The sequence below is a fragment of the Fusarium oxysporum genome, chromosome 6 (genome assembly GCF_000149955.1).
Source record: "Fusarium oxysporum f. sp. lycopersici 4287 chromosome 6, whole genome shotgun sequence".
In the NCBI taxonomy this organism is placed as follows: domain Eukaryota; kingdom Fungi; phylum Ascomycota; class Sordariomycetes; order Hypocreales; family Nectriaceae; genus Fusarium; species Fusarium oxysporum.
In genome coordinates, this window is record NC_030991.1 from 4,576,765 (window position 1) to 4,589,937 (window position 13,173).

General features: G+C 48.6%; 4 protein-coding genes across 4 annotated transcripts; 2 read left to right on the forward strand and 2 right to left on the reverse strand.

Annotated features, from left to right (window-relative positions):
• Window positions 1-3,956: 3,956 nt before the first annotated feature.
• On the reverse strand, window positions 3,957-4,826 carry FOXG_17129 (uncharacterized protein; the record flags this gene model as incomplete). The annotated part of the gene is made up of 1 exon (XM_018397142.1): window positions 3,957-4,826. The coding sequence occupies one exon, from the start codon at window positions 4,824-4,826 to the stop codon at window positions 3,957-3,959; it is 870 nt and encodes a 289-aa protein (XP_018258018.1).
• A 1,103-nt stretch (window positions 4,827-5,929) lies between these two features.
• Window positions 5,930-8,848, reverse strand: FOXG_17130 (catalase-peroxidase 2; the record flags this gene model as incomplete). The annotated part of the gene is made up of 6 exons (XM_018397143.1): window positions 8,245-8,848; window positions 8,038-8,192; window positions 7,912-7,984; window positions 7,432-7,863; window positions 7,243-7,378; window positions 5,930-7,193 (listed from the first exon to the last, which is right to left on the reverse strand). The coding sequence occupies exons 1-6, from the start codon at window positions 8,528-8,530 to the stop codon at window positions 5,930-5,932; spliced, it is 2,346 nt and encodes a 781-aa protein (XP_018258019.1). The 5' UTR covers window positions 8,531-8,848.
• A 2,296-nt stretch (window positions 8,849-11,144) lies between these two features.
• Window positions 11,145-11,352, forward strand: FOXG_22702 (uncharacterized protein; the record flags this gene model as incomplete). The annotated part of the gene is made up of 2 exons (XM_018403109.1): window positions 11,145-11,233; window positions 11,340-11,352. 2 exons carry the CDS (start codon window positions 11,145-11,147, stop codon window positions 11,350-11,352), a joined length of 102 nt encoding a protein of 33 aa, XP_018258020.1.
• Window positions 11,353-11,645: 293 nt separating this feature from the next.
• FOXG_17131 (uncharacterized protein) lies at window positions 11,646-12,587 on the forward strand (the record flags this gene model as incomplete). The annotated part of the gene is made up of 2 exons (XM_018397144.1): window positions 11,646-12,086; window positions 12,147-12,587. The coding sequence occupies 2 exons, from the start codon at window positions 11,646-11,648 to the stop codon at window positions 12,585-12,587; spliced, it is 882 nt and encodes a 293-aa protein (XP_018258021.1).
• Between the last annotated feature and the right edge of the window lie 586 nt (window positions 12,588-13,173).

A 13,173-nucleotide genomic window follows, 5' to 3' on the forward strand; every position in this document is an offset into this window, starting at 1 on the left:
CTCAGTCCACTGAATACAGCCCCGGGGCCTTTGAGTTCATCTTTTGCCGGATCCATTACGCCATGTTAGCAGCCGACGATTGTGCCGACTCTCGCTCCTGTCCTTGGTGCTCGTTGCGATAACTGCGGCTGCTAGCAGTACCAAGGTCCATGATCCAGTTCGGGACTTGCAACCCATGCAGCTTTCCTTCCCGGCTTTGATCCGCTGAATACAGCCCCCATAGCCTTCGAGTCGTCTTTTGCCAGATCTTTAGGAGACTTGGTCTGGTCAGGAATTGCAACCCATGCGGCCAGGTCACTGTTGACCTTCTAGCGGTAGTTGGAGTGAGTTAGACGAGCTGCCATTGTTTGTGATAATCGGGCGGTAGACTCCCACTGGATCCTCGCGCAGTGGGCTAGGGGTAACATCTGTTGAATGTGTTCCAGAGATCGCACAGCTTCGTAGCGTGGATCCCCTTTCTGGCCCGAATAGTTTTACTCGTCCGATCCGACAACTCCCAGAGCCTTCCGGAACAACTGAAAACGATCCTTGGGAAGTGCTTTTGTGAGTCCATCAGCCACTTGTTTGTCGGTCGGGATATAGTTCATCTCAACTTCTCCGCTGGCCGTCTTTTCTCGCACAAAGTGCTCCTGAATCGCAATGTGCTTTGTGCGGGAGTGGTATTGGGGGTTCTTAGTCATTGCAATTGCCCCTTGGTTGTCTCCGTAAATAATTGTGGCAGCGATTTGGTCTGTGGCGTTTAGACCTCCCAGTAGTTCTTTTAGCAAGGTTCGCAGCCAGATGGCTTCCTTGGTTGCCTGTGTCTGCCCCATGTATTCAGCTTCACATGTAGACAGCGCCACTGATTGCTGTCGCTTTGCGGCCCAGCTTATCGCACCGCTGCCAACGTTGAAGATGTATCCCGCAGTGGATCTTCTAGTCTCAGTGTCTCCGGCCCAGTCCGAGTCCGTGTAGCCCGTCAACGGGCGAATATCCCCTCGGAACTCGAGCTTGAAGTCACAGGTTCCTCGTAGGTACCTCATTATGCGCTTCACTGCGGCTTCCTGGGCCTTAGTGGGATTTGCGAGATAGCGGCTGCATAGGGAGACGCCGAATGCAATGTCTGGTCTGGTCCCTAGCATTGCGTACATCAGACATCCGATTGCTTTAGCGTACCAGTGCTTGCGATCTGAGTGAGTGTCTCCATCGTCAAGGGCGGGCTCTAGCTTCGCTGTTGCCACTGGGGTCGCAGTCGGTTTGGAGTCCCATAGTCCGAATTCCTTCAGGACTTTCTCAATGTACCCCTTTTGCGAGAGGCTCAGTCTCCGCTCTCTGCGGTTCCGAGCAATGGACATCCCTAGGTAGAAGTGACAAGGCCCCAGGTCTGTCATGCTGAACCGCTGGTTGAGGCTTTGTTTGATCATCTCGATGTCCCTTTTTGATGGTCCTGCGATGAGCAGGTCGTCCACGTAAACGGCAATGTAGGTTTGGCCATTGACGAAGACACCCATGTCGGAAACGAGAGGCTGGAATCCCTGCTCTTGGAGGAATAAAGAGAGAGTCTGGTACCATATCCTAGGTGATTGCTTCAACCCGTATAAGGCTTTTCGTAGTTTCCAGACTCTTCCGGTTCCGTCATCGAAGCCCTCTGGTTGCCCAACGTAGGTCTCTTCGTCGATATTCCCGTAGAGAAAGGCAGTTTTGACATCCATTTGTTCGAGCTCGAGGTCAAGCGCTGCGGCTATAGCAAACATTGCCTTGTAAGTCATAGGCTTGACGACCGAGGCAAACGTCTCGTTGTAGTCGACTCCTTCTTGTTGCTCGAAGCCTCGGACCACGTAGCGTGCTTTGAACCGCAGGATTTCTCCATTAGCTCCCCTCTTGAGTTTGAATACCCACTTCCCCCTTAGTGCCTTCCGGTCTGGTGGCAGCTTTGCCAAGGTGTAGACTCCGTTCTCCTTAATGGAGTCCATCTCGGCTGTCATTCCCTTGAGCCAGTCCTCCCACTGAAGGGAATCTTGGGCTTCCTTTATCGTTCGGGGCTCCGCCTCATCTTCCAAGGAAGCCGCAAGATTGACGTGGGCGCACACGAGGTTTGTGAGAGTATTGGTTCCTAAGAGCAGGTACCTTGAAGGAAGCTTTGCCTTGGTCGATCTCTGCGAGACTCGGAGCTCTTCGTCCCAGTCTGTCGGCCCGGTCGAGTCATGATGAGGCTCGGATGTTCGTACATGAATAGTGCCTGTTTCATCCTCCGGTATGATCTCTTCAACCTGTGGGATGGCATCGTGTCGTGGAGGAGCTGCTTTCTTGGGTGAAGGTTCTGGCTCTGGATACAAGGTAGGTCCCTCGCTTCTCGTTCTCTTCGATCCAGTAGGTGTTCCTGTTGCCTCGTGAAAGCTGGATTCGTCGAAGATGACATTGTTGGCGATGAAGACTCGGCTATTGTTGTCTACGACAATGTAGTTACTGGAGCCTTGATATCCAAGAAGTCGACACTGAATCGTCTTTGCACGAAGCTTTTGTCTCTTGGCGGATGGCAATATGGCCCATCCATTTGCACCAATAACGCGGAGATGAGAGAGGTCTGGCTTGTCTCCGAACCACGCCTCATAGGGCGTCTTGTTCAGGGCCTTGCTAGGGCTTCTATTCCGTATATACACGGCCGCGTAGAGGATATAGGGCCAGAGCTTTCGCGGCAGGTTCGATCGCTCGAGTGTGGGTGTAACCTTTTCTTGAAGCACACGATTAAAGGCCTCCGCAATCCCATTCTGCTCATGCTGATCGGTCGCAGTATAGTAGATGCTGATGCCCTTGTTGTCGCAGAAGATGCATAGCTGGTCACTGCGGTTTTCGCCACCCTGGTCAACGTGAAGGTAATGGCACCGACGTTTCCGGCCTCTCATACGTGTCGACGAAATATTTGAAACACCTTGTGAACTCAGACTTTTCCCTGACCGCGTATGCCCAGCCCATGCGGGTAAAGTCGTCGACGAAGACAACCCAATATCGTGAGCCGTCATAGGCAGCGTCTGGAAACGGCCCTGCAATGTCTGCATGGACGCATTCTAGCGGGTACGTCCCTTTCCGGATTGACTTTTGGTGCGGGCGCTCTTTCTGTTTTCCAACTATGCAAGGTTCGCAATTTTCTCCGCGTAGAATCGGATGGATACCGTGCGCCATTCCCCTCAGGGCCTTGATTCCGCTCTCGCTTAGATGTCCAAGTCTTTCGTGCCATATTTGAAGTTCGGGGTCGCCAATAACAAGTGACGCCAAGGCAGCGTTGATCGCTTCGTCTGGTTGGTCCACGACATAGATCCCTAATCGTACAGTTGCTGTCAGGATTACTCGATTGTCGTATGCCACCCTGGCTTGGTTGTCGCCGAAAGAGACTTTTGCCCCCTTCCTTGTTAAGGCAGATATCGAAACAAGGTTGACACGCCCTTCTGGGGAGTATACTGAGTTGTCGAGCGCCAGGTGTCGCGGACCGTCAAGCCCTTTCAGCCGCAGGATATAGTTTCCCAGACCCTGAGGGGTGATTTGTGTCTCGCCGATTCCAACTGTCTGTCCGCCGCTCCAGGGATGAAGGGTGCTGAAGTTTTCCCTTTTGCAAAAGGTGTGCATCGAAGCTCCGCTATCCAAAACGTGTACTTTCTCGAGTAAATCGCTCAACCTTTGACCCTGGTACAAGGGTGTGCACCACCGAATTCAGTCAACTGAATGGCTCGGTGGCGGTGAGTTAGCCTGGTCAACCACCGTTTCTGGTTCGGTTGTTGGCTCTTGGATGATCTTGGCGCTGCTTTCTCCTGAATCGCTTATCGTTCAGGCGTTTCTTAAGCTCTGGGTGAAGTAACCAGCAGGCATCTGAGGTATGCCCAAGTGTTGAATGTTGGAGGGTTCACCCTCAACTTCAGGATTAAGGTTCAGGATTAAAGTTTGAAGCCCTAAACTTAGATCGTAGGACTTTCATCTAGGACTTTCTAGGACTCAAGTCCTAGAAGGAACCAGTCAAAGATATAAGGTCTCAATAGTCCTTCGATTGCGACAGAAGAAAGAAATATACACGATTCACCTGAATATCTGACACCAAGCTTCTTGCAGTAGCTACAGCTCGTGAAATTTTGCTCCTTGAAGGCAGCGACCATAGCGGCGTGCTTGATTGTCTCTTGGTCTTGGTCCTGTTGTTGCATCCGCTGACTATGTTCCTCCTGCTCAGCAGCTCTAGTAGCTTCTTCGATAGTAGTAGCTGCCTTGGTGACGATGCCTTCGAGGTTCCGTTCGGGTAGTAGGCTGTGGCTCTGAAGAAATGCAGTGAGGAATACTTGATACTTAGGTCCAAGTCCATTGAGAAACTTCTCTATCAGTTGTGGCTGTCCAATCTGACTAGTTTCGTCTAGTTGAAGGACTTGGTCTCGAGACTTTCGTAATTGCCGAGAGAAGTCGGATACATTTTCGCAGTTGCCCAGAGTGAGCCGATCGAACTTTTGCTGGAGGTCGTGGAATACGCTGCTACCCTTTGGTTTGAAGTGCTGCTCCAGCGTTTTAAGGATGTTCGCTAAGTTATTGAGACCTTGGACTTCCTGTCTGGGACGGAAACCAAGCCGATATCGAACTGCTCCGCACGCCCGTGCTTGTCTCTGATGCCAAGCATCTAGCTTTTCTTCGAAGTCGACGTCCGAGAGATTGCCTTGCACCGGTGGGTCTCGTTTTCTCTCCAGGAGGTCGTCACAACCAGACAGGGCCAGTAGGTCTCGGATTTCCTCGTTCCAGTTGATCCAGCCTTCAGAGGATTCAAGCTTGGCAACTCCGGAAAGATTTCCGCTCAGATTCGAGTCTTTGCCGTCTGACATATTGAAGTAATGTAATGTGTTGATGTTGTTGGCTTGTTTTCGATGAAGGTAGAGGTAAGCCAGGAAGTCTAGGACGTGCTTCTTATAGATAGCGCCCGCAGACACCCTAGGTGGTGGAAAGCTTGCAGAGGCGTGCCACATCCAACAGAGCAAAAAGGTCATACATTTGATCAAACCGGAAGGAAGGTCTTCCAGCTGTTTAGACAGGCTGTTTAGACCGGCAGCCCGGAAGTCCGGACTTCCTGTCAGAGGTTGGTGTGATCTGTGTTTCCCAAAAAGCAAGTTCAACACAACAGCTTAGATAGAAGAAAGAAAAAAAAAAAGCTTTTCTGCAGGTCATTTCCATCTGACTGTGTGATAAAGGGAAGAAAGTGTCGAGATTGGTAAATGATCAAGTACCGGGTTCTTCGTTCAAGAGACAGCAGGATGAAGGGCCGTAATTCTGGCGGGGTCCAAGACCGCTGTTGAGTCTCCGCTGCAGTGGAAGGGACTGTGAGGTCCTTGTGAGTAAGGGACGGATAATTAGGGAGGAGACTCAGCTTTAGATTTAGTTTAGCCTTCCGGGCTCATAACCTGTTGAAATGGGAAGATTCATATTTTTTTATTTTTCATTCAAAATATGCAGTAGGAGAACTACTGGTTATGTACAGGCACCACCTCCGTGGAATGTTCCACCTTGTTCCACACCTTGCCACCGACTTGGTCGTCTCACATTTGTGATCTCCAACAGTTGTGTATCAAATCTATCAAATGTTATTTCAAATCGAGGATCTTGTATTTGTTTGATTGAAATAAAATTTTGGCATATTTGATTGATTTGATTTGGGGGCTGCGTTGACTCTGACGAGAGAAAATAGAAAAAGGCATCATCAAGTCGACAATCAATAACATCACAACATTCTGATCCACATCTTAATACACTTACCCCATCGTACAGCTGCGTATCCAACACATATAGTCCATGATCCCTCAGGGTCGTGTAAAAGGACGAGGCATTTTCATATTCATGTTGTTGATTCAAGCAGTTTGAACAGATATATAAACGAACTATATAATAAAAAAATATATAAATCTAAAAAATGTCAAAGATGACGGAGAAAACTCTAGTACTTGGCCTCCTTCTCAGACTTGACATCAAAGCGGTCCAGGTTCATAACCTTGGTCCACGCTGAAATGAAATCCCTCACAAACTTCTCCTTCGCATCAGTGCTACCATAAACCTCAGAAATAGCACGCAGCTCAGCGTGAGATCCGAAGACAAGATCAGCGCGGGTAGCAGTCCACTTGGCGGACTTGGTGGCACGGTCAGTACCAGTCCAGAGCTCACCACGGTCGTCCTTCTTGCTCCATGAGTAGGCGGGAGAGAGAAGGTTGACGAAGAAGTCGTTGGTGAGTTGGCCCTTCTTCTCGGTGAGGATACCGTTGGATGAGCCGTCGAAGTTGGCGTTCAAGGCACGGAGACCACCGACAAGGACGGTCATCTCGGGAGGAGTAAGGGTAAGAAGAGCAGCGCGGTCAACGAGAATCTCCTCGGTGCGAGCACGAGCAGTGCCATGACCGTAGTTACGGAACCCGTCAGCAAGAGGCTCAAGGTAACCGAACTGAACAAGATCGGTCTGGTTCTGGGTAGCATCAACACGACCAGGAGTGAAGGGAACCTCAACGCCCTTGAAGCCAGCATCCTGGGCAGCCTTCTCAACAGCGGCAACACCGCCGAGAACGATCAGGTCAGCGAGAGAGACCTGATTAGGGCCGGACTTGGAGTTGAAATCCTTCTGGATCTTCTTCAGGGCGGAGAGGACCTGCTTCAGCTGCTTGGGGTTGTTGCTGGCCCAGCTGACCTGAGGCTCAAGAGCAATGCGAGCACCGTTGGCACCACCACGCTTGTCAGTCCCACGGAAAGTAGAAGCAGAGTTCCAAGCAGTAGAAACAAGCTTGGAAACAGTAAGACCATCAGTAGAAAGAATAGCAGACTTGAGGCTAGAGATGTCACCCTCGCTGATGATGTCTCCCTTTCGCTCAGGGAGAGGATCCTGCCAGATAAATTTCTCCTTAGGAACCTCAGGTCCAAGGTAACGAGAAACAGGGCCGAGATCACGGTGGAGAAGCTTGTACCAAGCACGAGCGAAAGCCTGGTTCATCTCCTTGGGGTGGTCGTGCCAGCGCTTGCAGATCTTGAGGTAGGAAGGGTCATTAATGAGGGCGAGATCGCTGGTGAGCATAGTGGGTCTGCGGAACTTGCCCTTGACGAAGGGGTCTGGGTATTCGAGTTTGCCGTCGAGGGCTTCCCATTGCTTGTGGCCTGCGGGACTCTCGACCAGAGTCCAGTTGTTGCCGAGAAGACTCTTGAGGAAGTGGTTGCTCCACCTGAGAACTATTAGTTGGAGGGAGGGTCAATGAGAGGGAGAGGACGTACTTGGTGGGAGTCGTAGACCAGATAACCTCAAGGCCACTGGTCATCTGGTCAGGGCCATTACCCTCGTTGACGCTGTTGTGCCAGCCGAGACCCATCTCTCCAAGGTCAGCAGCCATAGGCTCAGGGCCAATGTTCTCTGAAACCACAATCAGTATTGCCTCAAACCTGTTCGACAGATGAGACACTTACTAGAAGAAACAGCACCGTGAGTCTTGCCCAGGGTGTGGCCACCAATGATGAGAGCAGCAGTCTCCTCATCATCCATACCCATACGGCCAAAAGCAGTACGAATATCAAGAGCAGAAGCCTTAGGGTCAGAGCTTCCATCAGGACCCTCGGGGTTAACATAAATGAGACCGAAGTGAGTAGCACCAAGAGGCTTCTCAAGCTTATCAGCTCGCTCATAAATGTCAGTGCTACCGTTGTAGCGAACATCGTTACCCTTGGGAACAAAGGTAGACTCGGCACCCCAGTAGATAGACTCATCGGCCTCCCAGGTGTCGGCTCGGCCACCAGCGAAACCGAGGGTCTCGAAACCACTGTGTTCGAGGGCGACGTTGCCGGCGAGAACGATCATGTCAGCCCATGAAATCTTGCTGCCGTACTTTTGCTTAATAGGCCCTGTGATTTGTCAGAATTGGTTGTTTGCATGGCTGTTGTGAAACGTACAGAGCAGACGGCGAGCCTTGTCCAGGTTCTGGTTGTCGGGCCAGCTATCGAGAGGAGCAAATCGTTGTTGGCCCTGCAAATGTCAGCGAATGATTCAATAATATCTCAGTCAGATTCTGCACTCACCATTCCAGCGCCACCTCGGCCATCCATGGCACGGTAAGTACCAGCGCTGTGCCATGACATACGGATGAAGAGACCACCATAGCTACCATGGTCAGCAGGCCACCAATCCTGAGAATCGGTAAGAAGCGCTTTGAGATCCCTCTTCAAGCTCTCATCTACGCAATCAATCAGAAAACCCGTTTCAACCCCAAGATGAGTGAAACTCACAGTCCAGAGACTTGAACGCCTCAGCGTAGTCAAAATCCGCACCCAATGGGTTATACTGAGGCGAAAATTGTCGAAGAACATCTAATCTCAAAGCACAAGGCCAAAAGCCTCTGCTTCGGGTACCTCCACCAGCCTGATTGCTAGCGACGCGGCAGATGCCAAAATCTTCGGGTATTTCTCGCGGGGGGACAAGGTTATTGTCTGTGGCGCGCTTGGCGAAAGGGCAGCCCTGGCTAGCGACGAAAGGCACGAGGCCAGAAGCCAACAGAAGTGATTGAACATGCATGGCGGAATGTGCTTTGGTATTGCTTGAACATGAACAAAATAGACCAGAAAAACGGGAGGATTTATGTTTATTTTTGTAGGCAGATGCCAAAATGGTTACAGTGACGATCTACAAGGGTTGCTACAGCGTCAAGTCGGCAGTGTCAGTGGTATAGGGCCTTATGCAACAGGTCAGACGCGCGGATTAGCAATCGAGGCTCAGTTACAGTGCATCTTGGGATGAGCATGGGGACGGAGAAATCTTTGTGCTAGAGACAGGCCCTACAGGGATAGTAAATCGCAGTCATGCTATTGGTTTCCGTGAGACTGTCCATACTGAGAAGGTGGTAGCTTAATATACACTTTGGAGAATGAAAATGAAGCCACATGGTGTAAAGTTTATCATATTGCCTTTGAGGAATCAAACTTATGCATGTTGTTTTGTTATTAATTTTCAGTGGAAGCTTAATAACCTTCGGACCTGTGTCTTGTTTAAGATAAATTGGCAAAATTAATCACCGTGCTAAGGGTGATTATCCCACATATGATCCGACTACCCACTCTGTCACCGGCGCAGTCAACCAATCGGAATATTGGGAAACAGATTAGCTAGGTAAACGATCAATGCCGTGAGCGCGGGCCGGAGTAAAGGCCCTGACGCGAGGCCTAGGCAAGGCAAACAAACATTTCAGGTGCCGTGTCACCTCGGGCTCTTCTCAAGTTCCCGATCACAGCACTAAGCTGAGACAAATTGAGTGGCCTTTTCTGCTGTGCGACCCCATATTTTGAATGCAGATGACTTTGGTGTCTCAAATTTGCAATGTCTGACAATAAGCTCGGCTCACCTTTGTCATGCTCGGTCGTCAGCATTAAATGTTCGTGCTTTGATTCGTACAGCTTTTGCTTGGCTCATTTGTGCAACGAATAGAGAACCTTCGAAGTACAGTGGGATGCAATAAGTTTGAATACTTTTTGAAGTACTGATACCCCCTGTCTAACCTATTTGGAGTTCAGCCTGCTTCTAATCTGAGGAAGAAGCTCGATCTAGCCAATCACTCTATTCGTATTAGCCGTGCAAAAACTGATATGCAAGTGAAAGCTGGCTCAAAGAGGCTAGCGGCAAAAGAAGATACACGCCCGGTATTCAAACTTATTGCATCCCACTGTACGGAGGTCCTGGATCTCTCGGTCCGACATTTTATCACCTTCCTTCTAGCCGTTGGTCAGGGTTCAGGGGCAGTAGCGTTTAACCTTTACCGTTAACCCTATTATTGATTAGCCAGGAATGAGGCTACAGTAGAATACGGAACACCAAGTAAGGAAGGCCAATGCGTTTAGGCAGAAACTTGCTGGATTCAAGCCAGGTTTAAGGTTCAAGACTTGAATGTAAGCCTTGAAGGTTCTGAGACAATCCTAAATCATTAAGATAGAAGACACCTAAAACCCAGAGAAGGAATTAGTGTCTCATACATAACTTACAATCCAACACACTCTTCATATAAACTCAGTTATTCCTTGAGAAACACTGCCTGTTACATGTCGTTAAGCTAGAAGTTTGCTATAGGCAGCTTCGAAGGCGTTATAATAGAATATCTGAAGTATGTATAAGCCATGTTATTTGCGGCTCTAATGCAGCCAAAAACCTGAATGCCTGCCCATAGCTTAACTTAGTTGCAGGTCTTGCCGATATGACCAGGTACCCAGGATACCTCTAAAGCTCAATGCGAGCTATGGAAGGTCTAAAGCGAAGAGTAAAGTATGGCGATTACAGTTCCTAAGTGATAGATAGATAATGCGGGGTCAGGCAAATGAACTCGGGTTCTAACACCGACAAAACCTTAAACAGTAGAGCAGAAAGTGAGAGCCGGATCCGGCGGTTAATAGTGGGGCCGTTCGCTTCCTAAAAGGTCGCGTTCTAAGCGGCAACGGACAGGTGTTGGAAAATCCGGGAATCCCCTTCCCTTCAGGATTCAGACTGTTAGTCTGAAAGTCCTAGATTTAAAGTTCAAAGTCCTAGATACAATCATCTAGAGATATAAACCCGAGAATAACTGTCAGATATTAAGGTGAATCGTATATATTTCTTGATTCTGTCGCAATCAAAGGACTATTGAGACCTTATATCTTCGACTGGTTCCTTCTAGGACTTGAGTCCTAGAAGGAACCAGTTGAAGATATAAGGTCTCAATGGTCCTTCGATTGCGAAAGGATCAAGCAATACACACAATTCACCTTAATATCCGACATACTCATACTATTCTGCATTTTATATACACTCCACAGCTCTAACTTTCCGAAGGTAGGCAACCGCCTACTACACTATCCTTATTTATACTGACCTGTTACATAAGTGACAAGGGGTGTGCATGTATTGTTCAACAACCTCACAGCTCGCTCTCCTTCCATTCTGAGTCCGGGAGATGAGTTGGATGAGTCATCCAAGATGACATGAGAAATCAGCCTTCTCAGTTCGCTTCCCAGTGATCAGGCACTGTGAAATCCTGAGAACATAAAATCCTCCGCGGGATTTGATGGAGACTAGTGAAAAGGCCAAGCGAAGATCTGTGGATCGGGAGGATGTGCAATGCGAGTTGCCATGTGCCCCTCATGAGCACATCTGAGTTGGCGTGACTGGGATGGCAGTAGGGGAAGTCATTGGCCTCCTGAAAGAGGCTCTGTTCATCTGGCACGGCCGGGAACTTTTGCGGCCGAATTCCAGCGGAAGGTTAGATATTTAAGAGAAAGGTAAGCCATTTGACAAAACCATCCAATAAACTGGGTCCTAAAAGACAAAAGAGATGAAAGACGGAAGCTAATACAGAGTACTACAGTGGGGTGCAATAAGTTTGAATACATCTGTAGGTATAATGTATGAGTTAAGAAAAGAAAATACGAACTAGTAAAGTAACTTGATTTTAGTATACGGGTTAAGAAAGTAAAATACTACCTAGTAAAGTAACTTAATTATAATGTATAGATTAAGAAAGTAAAATACTATGGTATTGTATATAGAATAGTTGAATCGGGAAAGATAAATAGAGATATATGGCCTACTCATATCTTAGGTTTCGAATCCTTCATCATCGACAGTACAACGAATTAATTACCCTATAACATAACATAACATACTGCCCACTATGACTCGGTTTCATCTTATCCTTTTACCACTACTTTTCTCCTGGTTCTCCTATTGCTTAGGGGAGTTAGAGGTGTCTGATTTGTCTGATCAGCCTCCTAGCGTCGAAAATACTTATCGGGATCAGGCCTTCAACGAAGAGGAGCTACTCAAAGTCGTGGACGAGCTCTCGGTAGAGCGAACAGAGCATACGGAACGGGCCCTAGTCTCGGAAGCAGCAGTACAGAAGCGTCAAGACGACGAACACCCTAACGGACCTTGCCCGAGGGGAGGACGTCTTTATGTTGATTCAGATGAAGATAGTTCATGCAACGCAAAATGGGGAACTCAAACGCACAACGATGTTAAAACGTTTGGCTCAACTGGTTCGGTTTGCGCAGGCACGTTCAGGCGGATCACTTGCGCTTGCTGCTATACAATGCACCCCATCACGGATAATAATGTAAGGGGGAATAACTATCTTTTAAGATGCCTTATTAGTTACTAACTCAAACCCTACTAGGTGCCAAGAATGGACGGAATATATTGCCCAAAATGGGAGGTCTGTAAGCAGGAACCTGAACGATGGAGTAAATGGGGAAATAGGGTATCTCATACATCGTGTGTACAGGCGAAGAAGCTCACCGAGATCTTGATCGCTACCAAAAAAGTCGTTAAGGAGTACTGTACTCCTAAGCGGTGGCTCCCATCAGCTGGCAAGGGCAAAAACGCAAAATTCCACACATGGGCATACAATTACAGCACGGGACAGCTTACAACACTCAAGTGGATGTATTTGAAGTTGGATGGCCAATATGTTAAGTCAGCGCCAGGGATTTCGGAATGGGGACTAACCTACAGTGTCAATGAGCATAACGCCATTGAATTATGTGGCTACCCCTCGGACGATATGCAAAGAAATTCCATCGATGCCGAGTTACAGTGGGAGGCTACTGTACAGTAAGGAGCTGAGTTACGGGTTTGATTTTCCGCCTAGAACACAGATTTAGTTAGCTACTAGACGCCAGAAAATAATCCTGTTAAAAGCTCTTACTCAGGTGATTCGGAATTACTTTTGTCAACGAACTCAAGACCCTTCAAGGGTGGTTTGAACCAGAGTTGCAATCCACTCCACTAAATTGTTGAATGTTGGAGGGTTCACCCTCAACTTCAGGATTAAGGTTCAGGATTAAAGTTTGAAGTCCTAAACTTTGATCATAGGACTTTCATCAAGGACTTTCTAGGACTCAAGTCCTAGAAGGAACCAGTCGAAGATATAAGGTCTCAATAGTCCTTCGATTGCGACAGAATCAAGAAATATACACGATTCACCTTAATATCTGACAATTCCACTCCAAGAACGCCGTCTTTGCCAACCAAATATCCTCTGAAAAGCTTTGACTTGGCCGATTCCGCTTGCTTGAATCGCCAGTCACCTTCTTGGCATCCATCATCGTCTCCGACTTCCACGCTCGCTTGTTCGGCACCAGCTGCGCCAACGGACGCCGAGGCGGCTTGAGGAGCAAAGCCCGTTCAAAGTCGATCACCAT